This window comes from Calliopsis andreniformis, unplaced genomic scaffold (genome assembly GCF_051401765.1).
Source record: "Calliopsis andreniformis isolate RMS-2024a unplaced genomic scaffold, iyCalAndr_principal scaffold0022, whole genome shotgun sequence".
Classification (NCBI taxonomy): Eukaryota; Metazoa; Arthropoda; class Insecta; order Hymenoptera; family Andrenidae; genus Calliopsis; species Calliopsis andreniformis.
The window spans coordinates 8,503,548-8,526,705 of NW_027480432.1; the positions used below are offsets into that span (position 1 = coordinate 8,503,548).

General features: G+C 33.0%; 2 protein-coding genes across 2 annotated transcripts; both read right to left on the reverse strand.

The window, feature by feature from the left end:
- Positions 1-1,869: 1,869 nt before the first annotated feature.
- LOC143187330 (sensory neuron membrane protein 1) lies at positions 1,870-11,423 on the reverse strand. Its single transcript, XM_076391459.1, has 9 exons — positions 11,271-11,423; positions 10,779-10,892; positions 8,826-8,983; positions 7,425-7,624; positions 5,951-6,159; positions 4,563-4,818; positions 3,439-3,650; positions 2,620-2,846; positions 1,870-2,086 (listed from the first exon to the last, which is right to left on the reverse strand). Exons 1-9 carry the CDS (start codon positions 11,421-11,423, stop codon positions 1,870-1,872), a joined length of 1,746 nt encoding a protein of 581 aa, XP_076247574.1.
- Positions 11,424-16,205: 4,782 nt separating this feature from the next.
- LOC143187310 (uncharacterized) lies at positions 16,206-19,109 on the reverse strand. The gene is made up of 3 exons (XM_076391431.1): positions 19,095-19,109; positions 17,775-17,993; positions 16,206-16,757 (listed from the first exon to the last, which is right to left on the reverse strand). The coding sequence occupies exons 1-3, from the start codon at positions 19,107-19,109 to the stop codon at positions 16,206-16,208; spliced, it is 786 nt and encodes a 261-aa protein (XP_076247546.1).
- Positions 19,110-23,158: the final 4,049 nt, after the last annotated feature.

Genomic DNA, 23,158 nt, shown 5'->3' on the forward strand with positions numbered 1-23,158 from the left:
CGCCATTAAAGTTTCTATTTTTCAAAATCACGTAATTTTCATATTTCTCTTCAGAATAAGCTAAATCCAGATTAATATACAATACCACTTTTTTGTGTTAACAAATAAATAAATATGAACTTAAGTTTGATACAGGGTGTTCCATAAAGGTTCTCATATTGAAACGTAAACTCAAATTCAAGTGTAAACCGTGTTATGGAACACCCTGTACAATATAAAATTCCACAAATGGGACATTATTACATAGTATATCATTACATTACTCGGTGCAGTAAATACTAATGGTCCACTAGTGTATCACTTGAGCAATTTTTAAGAACTTTGCAAGCGACGAAACGCATTCCACCCGCTTTATTTATAATAAAGTGAAAAATTTACGTGATATACTCCTTGTCTTCTTAAGTGCATTTATATGCATGTCGGAGCAAAATCCATGAGGACTTCTTTCGCCTCATCTCGAGAAGCCAACCCATCAGGACACTGCTCCTGAGTAGGTTCCATTATTACAAAAGAAATTAAAAAAACAAACTTAACACGTCGTAGTCCAAATAAACCAATTCAATGAAGTCAAACTAATCAAAAACCAAAACTCGATAATATAATCAATAAGCAGCGCTCTTTAGTGGGTTCCATTATTACAAAAGAAATTTAAAAAACAAACTCAACACGTCGTAGTCCAAATAAACCAACTCAATGAAGTCAAACTAATTATAAACCAAAACACGATAATATAATCAATAAACACCGCTCTTGAGTGGGTTCCATTATTACAAAAGAAATTAAAAAAACAAACTTAACACGTCGTAGTCCAAATAAACCAAGTCAATGAAGTCAAACTAATCAAAAACCAAAACTCGATAATATAATCAATAAGCAGCGCTCTTGAGTGGGTTCCATTATTACAAAAGAAATTAAAAAAACAAACTTAACACGTCGTAGGCCAAATAAACCAACTCAATGAAGTCAAACTAATTATAAACCAAAACTCGATAATATCATCAATAAGGAAAAAAATAGAAAATAGAAACACTCAAAACAACCCAACACACAACACAGCACTCGATGTCTTCTACAGCCGACCCATTCACTTAGGTGTTCGGTGCATTACTGCCACGCGTGTGTATTCGCCCTTCTTCGTTTTGAGTATCAGCTACCTGGGTCCCTGACATTGACTGATAACAATACAGTGCTGGTTTCACTCGCGCCGACATGCATACTCGACCAACTGAACAGTTCAACACAAAAATGAACCTTGTCAATTTTTGGTCTTTTTTTTTAGGACAGCAAAAGAAATCGAAGCATCTTCAATTATTCTTCTTCAATTAATTAATATTCCTCTTAACATCATATTCATTATAGCATACACGTTGCATTTTTGAGTTTTTCAAAGTAAAAAAATGAAAACATACAGAAAGGAAAGGAAAATTAGTCTAAAGAATAAAAAATTTTATAAATTTTTCTAATTTAAAAAGTTGAGAATTTGACGAGGCCTGTTTTTGTTATGAATTCTTCAATTACATCAGTTGATTTTTCTTAAGTGATTGAAAATCTTCAAAAACTCGATCAGCTTCAATATAAAATATGGTCCATGTCCAAGACCTTCTGACCATTTTTTTTAGTCTAGTTCTCTCTAAACAGATAATTTCAAAAACTGATGATATTAATATACTATCGAGGAAAAGCTGTATTTACACGTTTCCACTTTTTCTAATCAAATGTTATGGTTTTCGTGGACCTTAGGGTGGAGCCTGAAAGCATCCAGCATAATCTCTGACTGCATATCAGTCAGAATTCTTTCCTCTCGCCACCACTCACTGTACACTTAGAAAAAGAATTAGTAATATAGAAATTCAACGAAAGGATATTGTTCTAATTGCTGTCGAGATTCGGTGGTACTGCTGCACTCTGTATCGTGCTGATATTCATCTGCGTGGGCCACTTTTTCTCTTCACTGTCTTTGCCATTTTGTGATTGAGGCGTTACCTTCGTCACGTCTAAAGAGTTTTTGTCTTTGTTCTTAAAGTGCAACGCTGCACCTGCGCCACCCATGCAGGCGCCAGCCACCATGAAGACCCATTTCAAGAATCTGCATCAGAAATATGTTTTATGAGTAATATGTATTTTATTATTAATACTATATTTTAATATTGATGAAATTAATCATGTTTTGTATCATTTATTATTAATAATATATTTTAATATTGATGAAATGTATCATTTTATCGATCATTTGATTGATGGTCGTTTTATTAAAATATTATTAATATGATTCGATTTTAAAGTAATGCACAATATTTTGCATATATGGGCGTTTGGGAAAAATTCATAACTTCTAAAATAATCAATTGTCTACAGATTTCTATGCATTTATGGACAGTTGCACTATATAGAAAGTACAGGATTCATATAATATTCAAAAATGTGAAAAATATCAAAAATTGAGCACACTTTTGGAAGGTAAAATGAATCTTCAATTAGACTTCATATGTCTCAAAATTGTGTTTTAAAAAATATGAATTTGCATAAACATCTGCAATCCAGTGATGATTCGAGATTGAGTCATGAAAAATTCACAAGGCGAAGGTGGATGAAGGTGAAGATTAAGTATCTAACATTTACCCAACGACCGATATCGCTTTAAAAACCATTTTTAATTTCTTCACGAATTGGTCGTCGAGCAGAATTCCCTCCTCCACCCAGAAAAGTGGAAACAGACACTCGGGGAAGTTTTTCATCAGCTTGAACTTTTCTATACGACCTAGGAACATATTGAACTGCAACCTCTTGTGTGCTTTCAATGGGGTGGCTGTCATTGGCTCGAAGTCCATGTTGATGCTATGTTCCTCCTGTTAGAAAGCAGAGTTCGAAGATTTAGACGTACACCCTTTCTTTCCCACATAGACATTAATGGAAATCAATATCTTATTTAAGTTCCTTATTTGTGCTGGCATGTATTTATGAAAATTTGAAATATTTAAAAAGTTATAAAAAGCGTATAATATTCAAAAATATAAAAAATAAAGTGTAAATTATAGTATTCCTAAGATGAAGCAAATTCATACTGAAGTTCCATTTCTTGAAGTGTATTTATAAAAATATGAAACTGCATAAAAATTCCGCAGTTTACTCATGAGTGAAGGAAATTTAATACTGTAAATTACTTCAGATACTACGTTAAAAAATAAAAACTATGTTTTTCAGATTTCCTGAAAAATAACAAGAAAAGAACTTTAGTAAGTCTGGCTGTCAGGTACAGAATCATGCTATGGACAATTTTCGAATCACTAAAAACAGAAGAGATATTTAGGTAGCCTGCTCCAGCTTAGATATCCCATATAAAGTGCTCCAAATATAAATACATATTTCTTTAGGAAGAAATTCTTCACTAAATAATTAAGAAAAGAAAGGTATAACACGAATGCAAATCGCCAGACCTACCTCGTTTGGGTGGAGTCCATCAACCATTTGCAGATACTTGTCTTCCGCCCCAAGAAGATGTGGCAAGGAGCCAATAAGCGGGACGCCTAAGCATTTTGTCAGATCGAATAGGTTTCTAGTTAGGCAGGTGTCTGGTGTGGGACAGAAGCACTTTTCCATGGGGTTCGTGCTCATATCCCCGAAATCGGCGGTATAGTGGAAGGTATTGACACCTGGGGAAGAAGAAATGTGAATGAATATTAAATGAATGTTTCTCACAATCAGGTGAAAAGATGTGGAACATGAGACTGTGTTGAGTGACTGTAAGTCAAGAACACAGAAATTTTGAGTTACAGAGAATTATTGGGTAGGATGCACGAGGCAGTTCTTAGGAGGAATGTTTCTTCCCAGATAGCGTACGACGTCTTGAAGACGTCTATTTTATGTCCATTTTATGCTTGAATGTCTTACAACACAATTTGAACGTTTTAAGAATATCCCAGATAGCACACAACGTCTTGAAGACGTCTATTTTATGTTCATTTTATGCCTGAACGTCTTACGACATAATTTAGACGTCTTAAAAACATCCAAGAGCGTACATCTTAAAGACTTGTAAAGTTTACGTCTATAAAACGTCTTAAAGACACACTACATGGACGTCCTAAAGACTTACGCTTTTGGACGTCTTAAAAACGTTTAATTTTTGTCTGAACGTCTTATAGATGTAATTTGGACGTCCTTAAGACGTCTTAAAAACACAAAACAAAGACATCTTAAAGACTTACGCTTTTGGACGTCTTAAGGATGTCTATCTTTTGTCTGCTGACGTAATTTGAATGTTTCAAAGACATAATTTGAACGCCTTAAGAATGTCTTTTAAGATGTTCTAAAGATATACTGATTTGTAACATTAGACGTCTTAGAGACGTCTTTTGGACATTTCTAGGACTTCACTGAATGTCTTCAAGATTTTTTTCAGATGCCTCTGTGCTACATGGATTAGTATTACGTCACGAAAACCTATATCCTTTCTTGTATAGATACTAGAATTAAAAACAATACAGAAGATTTTAGGGGGTGCTTCTACTACTCTTACCACCTTTCTGAGTAACTAAACTTTACTTAAAAGCAGTACAGCGTACCTTTGATATTAGTTCTATGTGAGAAATGTGCAGAGAGACTTCTGCAAATATCTGGTGAGAAGGAGACAATGTCATCCACCTCGGTCATCAGTGGCGGGAAGATCGTGGAATCGGTGCCATTGAACTCGTTGCAATGGTCCGCAGCCCATATTTCCAACTGTGGCTTCTGATCGAACTCCGTCACACGGCCGACGTCCTTATAATTTTTTATTCCCCGCAACACGCGTATACGTTCTGGAAGAGTGGATCCATTTTTCTGGAAAATGTTCAAAACGTTATAATATAACGTTTAAATTTTACTCAGCACTCATTTTAATATTATAATATAATATAATTTAATATAATATAATTTAATATTATATTATATTATAGTATTAATACTATAATATATTGTTTAATATTATATTAATACTATATAGTATTAAAATCAGTGCTGAGTAAAATTTATAAAATATTGTATAATATTATATTAATACTATATAGTATTAATACTATAATATAATATAATATTAAATTATATAATATTAAATTATATTATATTAAATTATAATATAACATAATATTAAAATCAGTGCTGAGTAAAATTTATAGAAATTATTCTATAGTTCAAATAAAACAGTATTTTAAATAGTATTTAATTAATATACAGGGTGTCCCAATACTGATGGTGCAAGCAGAAAGGTGATTCTACATGAGAAAATAAAAGGAGAGTATAGAATAAACTTTTTTGATATCGTGCTTCGTTTTTGAGAAAATTGAGTTGGAATTATACAACGAAAAACTAAATATTTTACATTTCTACTACTGTAAATCGAGTAATTATTAGTAAAAATATCATATAATATGTGTTTTAAGTTCGTCTCGATCTCTTCTACAATATGGTAAAAAAAAAAAAATGTATTCCTACTTGTAAAACCCAAGGTGGCCTTAATTTCGCTATGAAAACAAACTGTTTTCGAAATTTTTTTAGTGATATCTATTCTACATCTGATACCCTGTAACTTTTGTTCTAAACTCTTTTTTGTAACACCCTGTATTTGTAGAATCATCCCCTTTCCGCTTGTACCATCAATTTTGAGACACTCTGCATTAACAAACTATTTAATTACAGTATTTTAAATACTAGTTCATAAACTGTCTCTCACAAATAAAATATTTTGCTTTCAAAAAAATAGTATATCTCATTTTTAGAAAAGCGAACACTCTAACATAAAATACTATATTTGCTTTTCAATTTACTACGTAAAACAATATTTCATGGATCTCTGGTTATAATATCTGTACATTACAAGTCTTATTTTGTGGATTTAATCCATTTCACATTTGACAGTCTTGACTTTAAATTGGATCTCTGTAAAAGTTTGTAATTAAATGGTATGTGTACTTACAGAGCCGAATAAGGAGAACAGGTAATGACCCTCGCCGTCGGGTATCAACCCTGACAATTCTGCTTTTTCTTTCAAAACACTACAGACTGCACTACCAGCGAAGTCCTTCACTGTGCAGTCGATGAGTATACCATCGAACAGTAAATTCTTCGCTTTAGTTCTTATGAATACCGAGCTGGGCTTCTTGAAAATGCTATCTACAGCTTTATCTATAAACAGAATATTGCAAGTTTTAGAATTAGTTGCTTTTTTGAGAAAGGTAGAGTCATGTTCTTTTACAATTATTTATGATTCTACTGATTGTCAGAAGAAATGCTTGACTTGTTCCACTTGCAAGAATAACCCTTTAGAGTTTAGAGGATCTAGATTCTTCACACGTGCTAGGCTTCAGATACCAAATTAATTTTGTTCAAATTTGAGAAGAAATATGTACAAACTATATAGTTCTTATGTACAAAGAAAATTTTGAATTTTATTTAAAAAAATATAATGATTAAATTACTTCATGTTTATTTCCAAATTAAAAGAAATTAATTTGGTATCTGGAAACTGGGTCTTTTATCCTGTACATATAATTTAAAAAAAGTACAGAATTCTTAAAAAAATTAAACTTTACTATTTTCTCTACCCATGAAATCACAATTTTTCTTATAAATATAAATATAAATTGAAACTAGTTCTCTACTGCTTTATCTAAAAATTCCTGTCGATTTTTAAGTGGAAGAAGAGTGCTTATATTTTAATGTATTATTAGAAAATCTGATGCTTTTTGGAAACATGGATGCCTTTGTCATGCTAAATTCACTAAGAATTCTATCACTTTGCCAGTGACTCTAACTCGAAAAAATAATATTTTTAATTAATTTCTATATTTATTCTAAAACGTTCACTTTCGTCTAGTTAGCTGTCACTATAATTTTTTGTTAATACCATTCATAATGATACACATTAATTTTACTTACAATGGTGTCAAAGTTGTCACCCCTATATGAGTGACATGGCAGTCAATATTCTGTTTTTTAATAGTAATACTAGTTTCATATCAGAATCTATTTACTCGATATTAAATACTTAAATTTCTGTATTTAAAAGACCTATACTCTATCGACATTAAATAAATAAATAAACTTAGCCTTAGTGTCCAAGTATCGCGACATCAAGAATAGAGCCAAAAACTAATATTCGCCACCGCAGCTCGATCTCCTTCAGCAGGTTAAAAACGAGGCGTGAGAAAACGAGAACGTTCATACATGATAGACTAAACAAAACGGTATGGAAATCGATTGATTGTTTCGCTCAAGGTGAGGTGTAAGTAGCTTGTTGTTAGCTATAAGTAAAACGCTCCCCTCGACCCTCTTTCACTTAACCACATCAGAATTCTAAGGTATTCCTAGCCAAGGCTAAGTCGACCTTCCAATTCCAAAGGGAGGAATATCGAATCTGGTGGGAAAGAACGTGTAGAGGGTACGCTTACTCAGGAGCCCTATCGCAGTCGGCTGCTCTTCCAGCGTGATCTTCACCATGCTGAGGATTATAATATTCGGCACCACGAGCTCCTCCTCGCCTGTCAGACCCTCGCTTCGCGAAGGATTGAAGTACCAAGTGCTCTTCAGACTGTATTCAACGCTGTCGTCATCGTCTCGATCGACGAGGTCCACCTTCTGCTTGTACTCGCTGGAAAATGGGGTTCGATTGTCTCTTTCGTGAAAACGTGACGTGACTTAGGAAGTATATTTAAGGGCTTAGAGGAGCAAGACAGAATTTGGAAATTTGAACACTTTGGAATTTAGAGAAATGAGAAGTTAGACAGTTTGGAAGTTATTCAATATGCAATTAAACATTTGAGAAATTATCCCCTTTTGAACATGAACATTTAAAGGTTTGAAAAGTTTAAGGATTTGGGAGATCTAAAAATATAAAGTTAGATGGTCTCAAAATTAGAAAATCTGAGGAACTGTCTGCTTAAAACTTGGACACTTGAAAACGTGAAAATTTCAAATTTTGAGTCTCTACATATTATCCTCTTTTGAACATGAACATTTAAAGGTTTGAAAAGTTTAAGAATTTGGGAGATCTAAAAATATAAAGTTAGATGGTCTCAAAATTAGAAAATCTGAGGAACTGTCTGCTTAAAACTTGGACACTTGGAAACTTGAAAATTTGAAATTTTGAATCTCTACAAATTTTAAAGATTCGAAAGATCTCAAAATATTAAGTTTGATGATTTGAAAAATAGAAAATTCGAGAAACTGTCCTCTTAAAACTGAAATGAGAAAATTTAAAAATTTGGAAGGTCTAAAAATATGACATTGGATGATTTCAAAATAAGAAAATTCGAAAAACTATCTCTTTAAAACTTGAAAATTTGAAATTTTGAATCTCTACAAATCTTAAAGGTTTGAAAGATCTCAAAATATTAAGTTTGATGATTTGAAAAATAGAAAATTTGAGAAACTGTCCTCTTAAAACTGATACGAGAAAATCTAAAAATTTGGGAGGTCTAAAAATATGACATTGGATGATTTCAAAATAAGAAAATTCGAAAAACTATGTCTTTGAAACTTGAAAATTTGAAATTTTGAAGCTTTACAAATTTTTAAGATTTGCAAGATCTCAAAATTTAAATTTTAAATCTCTGAAACCTTGAAAGATCGAAACATTTTAAAATTTGAACAAGGTTCTAGGATCTCAAGAAACGAAAAAAGTGTAAGTAACTCTAAAAAACTTTGCGTAAAAATAATAACTGTTAATAGACATGTCTATATAAATTCATATAGTTAGTAATTGTGTACGTTTTCACATTGGAACTAAATAAATCATTGCTTGGAATAATAGTGAAAAGTGAAGTTTGAATGTGTAATATCACTGTACTTACTCGTAAAAAAATGGTCCCACTTCTTGGAGTTTTGGTTTCTGTCCTGCAGTGATTTCGGCGGGGTTCGTCACATTGAATATGTAAATTTTGAAATCCAATGGAAGGGGGAAGTCTGACCATAAATCACGCATTTCGTTACCCTTTTTTAGTGCTACTTGCTGCAATTTTAAATGTTTTCTGTCATATTACTTGTATTTCAATTATTCAGATAGAAACTGTAAATAAAAACCCTTCTCACAACCTCATCAAGCAAAACATATTTGACACTTAATCAAAGCAAATATGTTGTAAAAACATTCAAGAGTATATATAACTAGGTATAAATTAATTTTCTTAATATCTATTACCGACTTTTCTATTATAGAAAGACGTGGTATTGGTCTAAAATGTAAATATAAAATATTGAATATCTTTTCTCGCGAAATACTAATTTACTTTTATAAAAGAAATTGCTTTAGTAAGAATCAGCTCAATTTCTAGATTTATGAAAGAGTAAAAATGGGAAAAGTGTTATAAAACATAAGAGTTGAGGTGAATAAATATTTCTGTCGATTATGTTCCATGTGTCATCATTTCAGGTGTTTTGTCGTCAAGTCATTTTTTTCTTTCGTGATTCACGAAGTAAAAGTCCGTATTTATCATAATAATACGTTACTACAATAAGAATTAGTATCTATTGTTAGATCATGATATGATTAAGAAACTACCAAAATGTATACTCTCTCATAAATATATAATGCTATAGCTGGAACTCATAATTGTTTAGTAATTAAAAAGTAACAAATGACTTCAGTACTTTCAATAAATTAATTTCTCAGTCACAGTTCATCATTGATTCAAATTTTTAAAATTATTTTTTTCGAGTATAAATTGTATTACTTCTTCAAAAATCAGTAATATTAAAAATATCGTTTTCATATATTTCAAGTATACTTTTTACTTATGTTCTATTATTTTACAAAATATTCTGAATAACATAAAGGAAGCTTTCTCTATGGAATCTTTTTCTAAATTCGATTAGTTAATAAATACAGTAGCTACTAAACACAAGTATCTCTTTGTTACCAAGAAATGGTAAAAGAAAATGGTAGATCTACGTATGACCTTAGTGCCAATAATAATAAGAACGTGCAAGAGAGAATAATTCTAGAAAGTGGTATCAAAGACAATGAGTGAGAACATTCAGAAGTGATAATTAAAAAGGGAAGAATGTAATCCTGTTGTGAATGGAACAATCGGTAGGAAACGTTTGTGAAACATTGAAAATAATGAAAGGACGTTCCAGGGTTAAATATAGCTAAGTTTGATATATCATAACAATCACATAATTATCAAAAAGTTAAAATGAATTGAACTCTTATGAAGAAAGTTATATTATATATATATATACTGTTAAGCAGAATACTCAGACAAATTTTTTTATTAATACAACAAAAGAATATCCAATATTCAAAAATTAGAAAGTATGTTATATGTATACTTGTTATAAGCTTTGAGTAACATTAAATGGATTAAAAATATATGAATTAACGTTAATATTATTATGGAAAACTGTAAACTATTACAATTTCACGAAAATTTGTAATAAAATTATCTTGAAATTATCTACCGAAAATCTTGTTTTTAGAAAAGTATTTTGCGTGAATCTCATATATTATCAAATATTTAAAAAATCTGGTTAAGTATATTATATGTGTACCTACTATAAGTTTTGGGTAATATTAAATAGTTTAAAATTATATAAATTACATTAAACATAAAGAAATATATTCTTAGTATGGGAAACTCTAAATCATTAAAAATTCAAGAAATTTGGATTTTTGCATATACTGGTTGATTTTAGAAGAGTATTTTACACGGATCTCACATATTTCAAAAATTTGTTTAAGTATTTATAATTAAAATAGACAACAAACTTACCACTAATAAACAGAAAAACAGTAATCTACTCACTTTTTTAATTTGCGATTTTAGAATCGGAGGAAAAGCTATCGTGCAGAACAGAAGACCAAAACTAAACATAGAACCGCCGATGATGCCCAATTTCTTCGGCTTCATAGTATCACACTAGGAAAATCACAGATATAAATCACCTACTAGCCCTCCCCACACACTTGCCTCAAAGCTTTCAATACATTCAACCTATCCAAAATATTCGAAACTGGGTTAAAATTTAAAACAAACAACGACACGTGAAATCATAAAAGGGCCCAATGGGCCCACTTTTCTTCACCAAACTTCGCGACTATCAATTCAATCAACAAAATCGACTCAAACAATTACAAAAGATCCTTTTTTCGTCAAACATAATTAAACAAAATCGGGGCACGATTGGGGGCCCGAGTGACTCCCACAGAGGGGCCCAAAATGGCCACCAAGACACGAATGGCTATCGAATTTAACTGAAAACCATTCTAACGACCAATTTCTATTAAGTTTCGGAACCTTGCATCCATTCGCGGCGCGCAGAGTATTGCGAAGCGTTTGGCCAGTCGTTATTACCGAGAAGAGGCCCAAAATCGACGAGCGCAGGCTAAGATCGACTGCACGGCGGAAAAGTCGTTCGGCGAAATCGTACGCGATCCGTTTCAAGCGCATTCTGTTCTTTCTCCAGTCCTCTAGCACGAGAGACACCGAATTCACAAATGTCCCTCCATCGTGCCCCGAGCTGAGAACGAAGGAACTCTTTATTTGTCAAAGGACTCTCTTTTTCGTGATCCTTTTTCGAAACTCTGCTCTATCACTTTTAGCCTCGAAGAAATTCCCCCTTTCCCGTTTGAGTCTTTGAGTCTCTGCGTTTTTGAGCCTCTGAGTCTTTGAGTCTTTCGAGGGAAAGAGATCCCCTTTGCTGAAGGCACACCTTGAGATCACTGGCTGGGTAAAACGTCGATTAGCGAGTGAAACGTTCTTGTCTGGATCCGTCGATCTTCTAGTGCCACCGTCAAAGGACTGCGAGCTGTGGACGTTGGCGTCGTCGCGCGACGACACAGTGTGCGCCCCCTCTTTCATCAACACGTATTGTGAATTGTTTGTTGCTATACTGGCTGTTTGAAGACTCTACGATTCTTGTGATCAAAGATCTTGGGGATCAATGTTGGGTTCGTGATTAGTTGGTGATGGTAGCTGGAAGGGTTATGCATTCTAGGTTTTCTTGGTGAGTTGGATGAGGTTGGAAAAGGATGGATAAGGTTCTATAATGCTGGATAGGTTTGGACATAATGGGACAAGGTTTGAAAAGGTTGTACAAAATTAGGGAAAATTAGACAAGAATTGGTTTTGTATAATATTTGGCAAAATTAAAGAAGATTAGATAAGAATTGGTTTTGAAGTTTGGAGAAGTTTGTTGAAAATTGGACAAGGTTGGATAAGGTTGGATAAGGTTGGATAAAGTTTCAGAGATATTTATACACATGTTATACATTGTGTTCAACGAAGAGAAAACCGTAAATTCAAAGAAATAAACTTTAAATAAATTAATAATAGGAATTTTCAATATTTTAATCTTGGTATATTTGAAACTTGAAATACTGAAACATCAGAGTATTTCAATATTGGGACATTTAAATATTTATATAGTAGTTTGTAGACTATAACTAGTATCACAAAATTTATTTAGTTTTAAGTATAATCTTTAAGTTCAGGTAGCAAATTTTTAGCAAATTAAGATTTAGCAATTTTTTATTTTTAAATGTCGATTTCATCCATAAATTTCTAGTTAGTCTTAACAGTATTTACTTTGTTATTTAAAATATAAATCGTATTATGGGCGAGTCATGGCGATAAAGCGAAAAGTTGAAGAGACAAAAAGTCAGAGCTACTAGTAGGTATATTTTTCAAGTGTGTGCTATTGATCTCTCCTTTCTTCGTAATAAGCAGTTATTCAAGAGAATTCTTATCGAATTGGTCTATGATATGTAGAATATTTATGATAACGCGTTCAAGAATATCTCCGATTCAATATTTCAATTTTCTACTGAGTTCTTGCATCAAAATGTAACACTCACGATTTGAAACGAATGAACCGATTTTCAGATTAAATGCGACTAAGTCCATAGAGGAAATTTTATTTCACATGAACTTTAACGAAAATTTGTCTATTATTAATTATGTAGATTCATTTAACGTGTTCTAGTAAATATTTTAAATTTGAATATTTTCATTGAAAAAGTTGTAAAGCAGTGACATTTAAATAAAATCTAAATTTTTTCTAAAAATGTACAAAATTGTAAAGAAATATGCAAGTGGACTTAATACACTTTAACTCATGTTTACTAAAATACTGTTATTTAACAAGTCAAACTTTCATTTCTATCACTTAAATAGTGGATTTTTGTTATCAATTTGTGTAACATAATTTTCGTATTAATTTATATCAATTTTACAGCTAAATATGTCAATTTCTTTCGTGAATCTTTGAATCCTGGTCACTTTTTATATTTAAACAGAAGAAATTTTCTTCTTTAAAGTCTCCTATGGATTTACTTTATAGTTGTTGCGTCGTTCTTTGGTGTCAAGTGTAACGCCTATCGAACGTAAAGGTGCTGAAGAATCTATTAAATATGAGGCTGCTATGGATTGCTGTTAGTGGAACACTTGCAGTCGAGTACTTTTCCGTTATTTATTTGCATGTAGAGTCGAACAACATGGCCTGAGGATAGCAAACTGAAGAAAGTAAATATTCTCTAATATAAATATGTCTTTTCTCGAGGTCCCAAATAAAATGTTTTATATCGTCACAATTGGAATAGATATGTAGTGGTCTTGTTTAAGTGGTTCACCTTGCATTTAATATCCCAATTGTCCTAGTGTCCCCAAATTTCTAGTATCCTTTATCTCAACATTTTATAGCTTGAGTCTCAGTATCTCAATATCCAAGTGCTGTAACATTCAATATCTTAATAAACAATATTCTAATACCTTATGTCTTCATACTAAATATCTTAGTACTCAATGTCTCAATACTCGATATCCTAATACCTAATGTCTTCATACTAAGACCTGATGTCCTAATACCTAATGTCCTCATAATTATGAAGACTACAATTCTTAATGCTCCAATATTCTACAATATACAAAAGATTCGATGTCCCAAAACCCAATTGTATAGGTGTCTGGAATAAGGATGTATGTTACATTTCATAAATTTTAGAGGAGAAGAGAAAAACAAATCATTGTTCATTCTATGCAGGTAAAGGAACAGCTGAGTTACATACTCCCTTCTTCCATTTTAAGAAATAAAATATGAAACAAGATGTAACATGTTACAAGTCACTATTTAGAATCAGCCAGTTTGGTCACTCATGCGCTTATTTCATTTCTTCATCGCTATATCTTCTGTATTATGCTGCATCCCTTGATCTTTAGTGATGTTGCTAAGTACCAAAAACGTTGCCAATCTGTTACTTAGATCATATTGACCACAATTCCATACGAAAATGAATTTTGAAAATTTTGTAATTTTCATTATTTTAGACACCTATTCAATTCTTAATGCTCCAGTACTCAATACTCCAGTATTCAATAATGGAATACTCAATGCTCCAATACTCAATGTCCCAAAACTCAATTCTCAATGTCTCAATCCTCGATGATCCAATACTCGATCCCAATACTCAATACACAAGTATTCAATGCTCAAGTATATGTATAATATCTCAGTAGACAATGCCCCAATGTCAAATGTCCCAGTAACCAAGTACCCCAATACTCAATGTCCTATACCTAGTTTCTGATGCCTACTTATTTTCTATTTTTAATTTATGGTTCTTTGATGTCACGAATTGCAGTTTTAGAATGAGTCCCCTACGAAAGTGTATTGCTCATTAAAAATGAAAGGAAGAAGCGTTGGAGTAAATCATTATTTGAATTCCACTTACTGTAACAATATAGCACTACCAAGGTCACTACATTCCATTCTAATGCCACCCACGCGAACCTATAGTATTATTTATTTATTATAGGGTACGCTTGCTGTAAGAAGACGACCTATATTATCCACTAAGCATATTTGTGAAGCGTAATCGTAGGAAAGTTCATTCTTGTTAGTGTAAAAGGCATAAACTTGCGAATCTATATTTATTAAACACTTTTACTTCTCTTTATTAGTTAAATGAACTACCTTTTCTGTAACTTTCTGTACTTCCTTATATTTTATAAGACACAATAGCTAAAACCTCAGCTAATACTTAAAGCTTACTCAGGACAAACCTTTTCAAGCAAAAGTTCTCACAAAAATCACTTAATAATATCTGCATAAACATATACAATTTATTAAATGCATTAGTACAAAACTCCTAGCGTCAACAATACACAGTAGACCTTGCACTTGCTCCGAGAAGCCCATCGATTCCTCAAATCCACCTGTTGTCAAAGTTACAAAAACAACTAACAACTAACAAAACAGACTAGCATCAGAAAATGCTCAAAGAACAATCAGAGAACTCATAACAAGGACAGTCTTTGTCAACTTTTACGACTTTTTTAATTAGAACATACCTTAGTGTTTAGAAAAGGGGCTCCTAATAATAGAAGCTATCAAAAACCCTATATGTGTACTCGAATAAATATTTTGTCGAAAAGAACACTAATTAACTGAATCGATAAGTTGAAGAACACTACAAGTCCCAAAATCACGTTTTGAGGACTTTGATCCCAACCTGTAGTTCTGAGTATTTTGTATACCCTAGATTTTAGAGCCAGTGTGTATTAAATCCATTTGTTTTCTGCGTGACCCAATGCACTTTGGCTCTGGGGTCCACGAATAGTTTCCAGATTGGTCATGTAATAAGATGGCAAAGCCTGATATGTCACTTTCTTCTGAAAATCTAAATACATACTCTTCCATGTGCATCTAGATGAGATTTTGCACAAGATGAAAGTGATACCTTTATATCACATAATTTAAGAAAGTACGTTTGCCTATTAACCCTTTCCCTTACAATTTTCTTTGGTAATATTATCACCTTTGCTGCCGATCTGAAACGTGTAACTACCTTAAACTGCCAACAGTAAAGCTCCCATTGAGCGAACATAGACGTCTCACGCGATGGTGCGTGATCGGTTACTTGCGAAAACTACTCATCACGCATTATCGCGTAATCGGCAGCGAAGATATTGTAAAAGGTACACGAGCCAGACTCGTCAAAGCAAGGCAAGGGGTTAATTTACCTAACTTAGCAAAAAGATTAGAAAACACTGACATACTAAAAATATCTAATTTTGGACTAGCACTGTCCTCCAACTCATCGATTCAACCCAACAAGAATAAAAGATTCTATAATACTATTTATATCCTCTCCTAAAAAGGACAGAAATCGACAAGAGTCCTCCTTATGAGCTCTGCAATCAACAAAATCTTAATCGTAGACCCTCCAAGCCATCTTACTTCCACCATCCATGCGACTTGTGTGCCTGAACAGCAACAGGCACGGGGTAAGGCTTGGGCACGTGATAGGGCACAGCCACGTGGACAGGGTACGGTCTGTCCACGTGAATAATCTTTTCAAATGGCACAGGGTACGGTTTTGGCACGGGCACTGGGACAGCGACAGGTCGGTCCACGGGCACGTGGATCGGCTTCTCCACTGGCACTGCCACTGGCCTGTCGACGTGCACCACCTTCTCCACGTGGACGGGGTACGGTTTGGGAACTGGAACCGCCACTGGCACAGGAACCAGGCGGTCCACTGGCACTGGAACCGCTCGGTCGACTGGTACAGGCACTGCCACGTGTTTCGTCACGGGGAACGCGACTGGAAACGGGTGTGGAACTGGTTGAGGCACTGGCACTGGCAGCGGATGCGGAACTGGATGCGGCACTGCCACTGGAACGGCGGCTGTTGGGAAGATGGAACTGTCAACTGGCTTTCCTAGTTTGATTAGTGAGCTGGAGAATGAGACAGGTCCATAGGTCACGTTTGGAGGGATTTGTTTCTTGTTCTTCTTGAGTTCTGTACATTTTACGTATTTGGACTCCAGAAGTAGAGTGTTACGTGTTCTAGTGTTGATTATCGCTGTTCTAATTAGCAGATCTTTGGGAACTGGTGCTCTAGATGTGGAGAATGATTTGAGGAATTTAAGAAGTGGTAGATTCTTTAATCCATTACTCAATTTTGATCAATGAACGCTCAGAATGTAGGGCAATGTATGAGGAACCTAGAAATTTAGGCTCTGTCCTAATGCTACGTGTTCTAGTGTTGATTATCGCTGTTCTAATTAGCAGATCTTTGGGAACTGGTGCTCTAAATGTGGAGAATGATTTGAGGAATTTAAGCAGTGGTAGATTCTTTAATCCATTACTCAATTTTGATCAATGAACGCTCAGAATGTAGGACAATGTATGAGGAACCTAGGAATTTAGGCTCTGTCCTAATGCTACGTGTTCTAGTGTTGATTATCGCTGTTCTAATTAGCAGATCTTTGGGAACTGGTGCTCTAAATGTGGAGAATGATTTGAGGAATTTAAGAAGTGGTAGATTCTTTAATCCATTACTCAATTTTGATCAGTGAACGCTCAGAATGTAGGGCAATGTATGAGGAACCAAGGAATTCAGGCTCTGTCCTAATGTTACGTGTTCTAGTGTTGATTATCGCTGTTCTAGTTAGCAGATCTTTGGGAACTGGTGCTCTAGATGTGGAGAATGATTTGAGGAATTTAAGCAGTGGTAGATTCTTTAATCTATTACTCAATTTTGATCGATGAACACTCAGAATGTAGGGCAATGTATGAGGAACCTAGAAATTTAGGCTCTGTCCTAATTAAATATCGTACAAATCTATATGAAGAATGAATCATGTGAATGTAGAGGTATTTAGAATATGACAGAGGTAAATGTTACTGTTGATGTTTGTCTGCTGATCAGGATAGCAAAGAATAATTCTATAATTAAATATTCTATGTTATTTATATAAATATGGGGAAATGTACTAACGAGCTGGGTGTGCCAGAACAGGTGGTGGCACTGGTTCCAAATGACCCCCGACAACAGGGTGCACAGGAGCAGGGACTTCGTAAACAGGTGCTGGTTCAGGTCCTGCGACTAGGTGTTCATGTGGTAGTCCATACTCTAAATTCAAGAGGCCTCTCTTGTCGTGTCTCTTCTCAGGAGCTGAGTGCTTTTCATGCTTGACTGTGATTGCTGTGCTGACTGCCAGGAGCAGTGGTAAAATCTATGAATAAAATAAATTAATGAAAATGAGACACTATTTAATATTTTTTTTCCTTTCTTCTGTAGCAACATTAATTGAGGACAAGTTTTGCATCCCCTGAAGTCTTCTCTCTCTTATGAAATACAAGATAAAGTAGTATGAATTTTGTACAGGGTGTTCGATGACAGGTGCCAGAAACTTTAAGAGGTGATTCTACATGTCAGAATAGGACAAAATTAAGAATAATAAAACTCTATTTGAGGCTTTGTTTCAGAGTTAATTGTTGAGAAAATGTGTGAAATATGTCTGACTAGGGACTTATTCTACTGCTGATTTGCATTAGTCAGGTCAGACGCGACAGTCATGGATTAATTTTCAGTGTATACAAAATAAAGACAAATATTTTGTAATGAATATTATTTCAAGGCGAGTTCAAAATTCGAAATATTCTTTTTCTATAATTTTTTTCATTCAATCCCAGAATTATTACACTACTGATCAGAAGTTCGAAAACACTTAACAATTCCCATTGAACTCTGTATAATCAAGTATTATGCTTTTGACTCAAAATAAATACCTTCAGAAATAATTAGAATGTTCTTCGTTTTAATATAACAAATAAATAAACACGATTCTTTACTATTACTTGAACTATGTATTCACCAAGCTAATCTTCATTTTCTTTAATTCTGAAAGTAATTCCAGGTCAGTAGGCTTCTTATTAGTAGTGCATGTCCAAAAAACTTAAATTTCACTGTATCATAAAATACTCTAGCAAACTATTTTCTTCAACACTTCACTTTCCTGAGACAATATATAAATACATAAATGAGAGATGTATGAATATAAAAATATTCAAAAATTCAGTGATTAAAGTATTTAAATACAAAAACCATTTTCTTTAACACTTCACTTCCCCGAGACAAGGTCAAACACATCACCATTCACCCAAATCACACTACCCTCTGCTGTTCACTAACTTCCAAAACCACGAAATAGATCACTATCGAAGCCAACTCCCCTTAAAAAAAAAAAATAAAAAAAATACAGCGAAGAATAATCAAAAATGATAAAAATATTAATATAGTATACATTAGCAATAATAATCGTCTGCTAATATACCAAAATGAACTTCATGGCTGGTTCAAGGGAGGCTCCCTAGATCCTAGCTTCCAGCGACTGCGCCGAAAGTAAACTGCGTTTGCTCGCTATCGATGACCCCCATAAGTATTTATAGGGCATCACCTGGTGACACTAGGAAGAGCCATCGTCATTGTTTCTGTTGGTCTCAATGGACTTTCGCTGCCTCCAATCCTGGTCGATGGCCAAATAGCGGTCGCTTTTCTTTCACCCAATGAAAAATGATGCTCCCAGAGCGAGGTGTGAGTGCGCTAGACAATAAACAGGCCCCCGATTGCGTCGTCAGCGTCATCGCGTCTTCGAGATCGGGAGATAGGCGCACTATTCGAGCTAGGTGAAAATTGCCTACGTGTGGATTCAAATTAATAAGAGGAGCGATGCGTCCAATCGTGACCAGCTTCTGTATAAGCCTCGTTATGTGTCTATGATAGTTTCGTTATTTTTCATATCCTGGCGGAAGACGATGCTGTCACGGGGCAATATGCATACCAATGACGTATTTGCGCAAGCGTGAAAGGGGTAGCGGGAAATTACGAGGAAAGAGGCATTTTTTGATTTGAGGAACGGTGAAGGATTATGTGAACGAGCTGCTTTGGGAATATTGATTAATGGATTGAGGCTTTTAGCGATATTTATTTTATTTTGAAGATTTCGAAAATTGATTTCAGTGCTCAATATATTCAAAGTTTCAAGAAATTGAGATGTGGAGTTATTTAGCAAAAAATCTGAAAAATATGCTATTTCTCACATTCTTGTAAAATATCATTTATTGTCCCTGTTTTATTCGAGATCTTAAAAAATGTATTTCTGCTTTGAATTTTGCTTTACTATTGTAAAAATATAAACAGTTGTCTTGTATACTATTGATTATAAAATGAAATACACATAATAATAATATAATAATAATAAATAATGAAATTGTAGAATTTTAAGAAAAATGAAGTCTTAAAGACACATGTTTATCAAGCCTATGTTATTAGTCATTATCTAAAATTAATTAAGATTTTTAACAGTACTATGATTTATAAAATGATTTTGTCTTCTTTATTAGACAATTTACATTCTTCTTTTGAATCTTGATCGAAGAAACAAAAGTTATCAAAACATAGGGAAATAAGTATGTTATATTCAGACATAGTAGTAATGTCTCTTTCTACTTACTCTGACACTTTCTTATGTCTGACGTAGTAAGATACACGTGTCATATTCTACTTGTAAACTCCACTTACATAGTGTGTAAGTCTTGTCATAAGTACAATAGACATAGATTATTTGTTACCAATTTTGTCAACTATAAACGAAAATAGCTATTACGGAGAACATAGATTGAAACTTTAAAAACACTTTTCACTTGTAATATATTTTCCAAGCGAAAAATGAATCAAAAGAATTTTTTCCTCAAATCAAAATCACAATGAAATTAATATACGAAGCTTCATATTTTATGCAGTACTTCATACAATAATATGTATAGAAAATAGAAAATACGATTCATATTATTTTCCTTTATATCTACCAGAATATTATCGTAATTAATTTCATTACATTTTTCAGACTAATCTTCAAAGTCAATATATTTTTAGACAGCGGATTTTCATGCATTTATGTGAAACTTCAATCTGAAAAAAATATTTTAAAATCCTTGTGAAATTTAAAAATATATGAAATATGGAAAACTAAATACGTAGGTACCTTATAAAATTGTAAGGGTAAAATAAATCTTCAATTAGTTACCATTTTACTAACTGCATTTACGAAAATAAATGTACAGAATTCCACAGCCTAGTCATTACTTATAAAAAGTCCTACAAACATGTACAGAATATCGAAAATTAAATACGTACTTTATACAATTTTAAGAGAAACCAAATCTTCAAGTAGGTGCCATTTTACTAATTACATTTACGAAAATAAATGCATAGAATTCCACAGCCTAGTCATTGCTTATAAAAAGTCCTACAAACATGTACAAAATATCGAAAATTAAATACGTACTTTATAAAATTTTAAGAGAAACCAAATCTTCAAGTAGGTGCCATTTTACTAATTACATTTACGAAAACAAATGCATAAAATTCCACAGCCTAGTCATTGCTTATAAAAAGTCCTACCAACCTGTACAAAATATCGAAAGACAAATAAGTATTTTATAAAATTCTAAGGGTAAACCAGATCTTCAATTAGTTACCATTTTACTAATTACATTTACGAAAATAAATACATAGAATTTCACAGCCTAGTCATTGTTTATAAAAAGTCCTACAAACATGTACAAAATATCGAAAGACAAATAAGTATTTTATAAAATTCTAAGGGTAAACCAGATCTTCAATTAGTTACCATTTTACTAATTACATTTACGAAAATAAATGCATAAAATTCCACAGCCTAGTCATTACTTATAAAAAGTCCTACAAACATTCTCCTTGTAACAGGTCCCATTCCCATATAAAACCAGACAACTTTCAATAGTCCCAATGATTGAGAATTTGAGAACCAATTAAGGCCCATTCAGCTTGACCCTCATATTTCGTCACTGTGGCTCACGTTCGAGCGTGTTATGGAATCATCGTGGAGGCATAACGATGAATAATGAATGACGGATAGTGGCCAGTGTTAGAAGTAGCTCGTACGTATTAGAAAATGAAAGTTAGGAAAGTTCGCGGATGCGGCCAATGCGGAAACCGTGTAATGTCCCAGCGGTGGAAGAAAAGGAGCAGGTTCTGTTGATCTCGTTGGCCGACTAAACACTGTGCACGCCTCTGTGCACAGGTTACAGATACGAGGAACGCTGTGCGTTAGGGAGGCTTAATGAGGGAGATTCCGAGTCGTTAACCTTGCGTTTCAATCCTCTACTTAAGGCGTTTTTCAGATGGAATTTCATTACAGTGGAAGAGAAGAAAAGTAAAAGTATGACAGAAACAAATAAAATAAGTATAAATGAAGATAAAAATGATAAGAAGTGTTCCATCATTAGACTGTGGATTTTTGTACAATTTCATATTTTCGTAAACAGGGTTAAAGAAATGGAACCAAATAAAAAATTTACCATATTTTTTAAATCCTATAATTTACATTTTATTTTTCATATTTTGTATATTTTCAAATATATGAATCTTGTGATTTTTTGTACGTTTAAAATTTCAATAAATGTATCAAAATTTGTAGTCTATTGATTATAGACAGTTGCGTTTTTGATTTATTTCTATCACTTGTTCTCTCAGTGAGGAATGTTAAAATACACAATCATTCCAAAATTTAGCGATTAAAATATTTAAATATTTTAAGATTTTAATTATTAAGTGTACAAAGATTTAAGTATTCTATATTTAAACATTGAAATCTGTGAGTTTTCACATTTTGAAATATTTTAATATTTACATGCATCTAAAATTTTGGAACACCCAGATGTATATATATTCTTAGATTTAGCTGAGAAATTTAGATATTTAAATTTTTAAATCTCCAAATACTGAAGTTGGTATTTCAATATTTAAATATTCAATTCGATGAATTTTCAAATATTCAAGTTTATGAATTTTCAAATTTTTAAATATTTCAATTTTTCAACGCACTTAAAATTTCTGAATTCCCAAACGTATATATATATTCTTAGATTTATCTGAGAAACTTAGATATTTAAATTTTCAAATATCCAAAGACTGAAGTATGTATTTAAATATTCAATTATGTACATTTTCAAATATTCAAATATTGTAAGTTTTAAATGAACATAATTGAATTGAAAACTCAAATTCAATACTTGACTATCGAAATACTTGAATACTAATACATCTACCACTTTCTTTTAATATACTAATTTAAAAATTTTTGCAAGAGTCCTATGTATAAATCGCGGTGAAACAAATAGCATTGTAGTAAGAAAATGTCTTTGAAAGATTCCTATGGCTCGAAGAATTCTTGCGTGCTTCTATTTCACAGTACGTGCTCGGAACAATGAGGGGATAATTAAAAGGGAAGTAGGTAAGTGGCACGCGTGGTTGCTCGATCCATGAAATATGTTAACAATTAAACGATAGACTCAC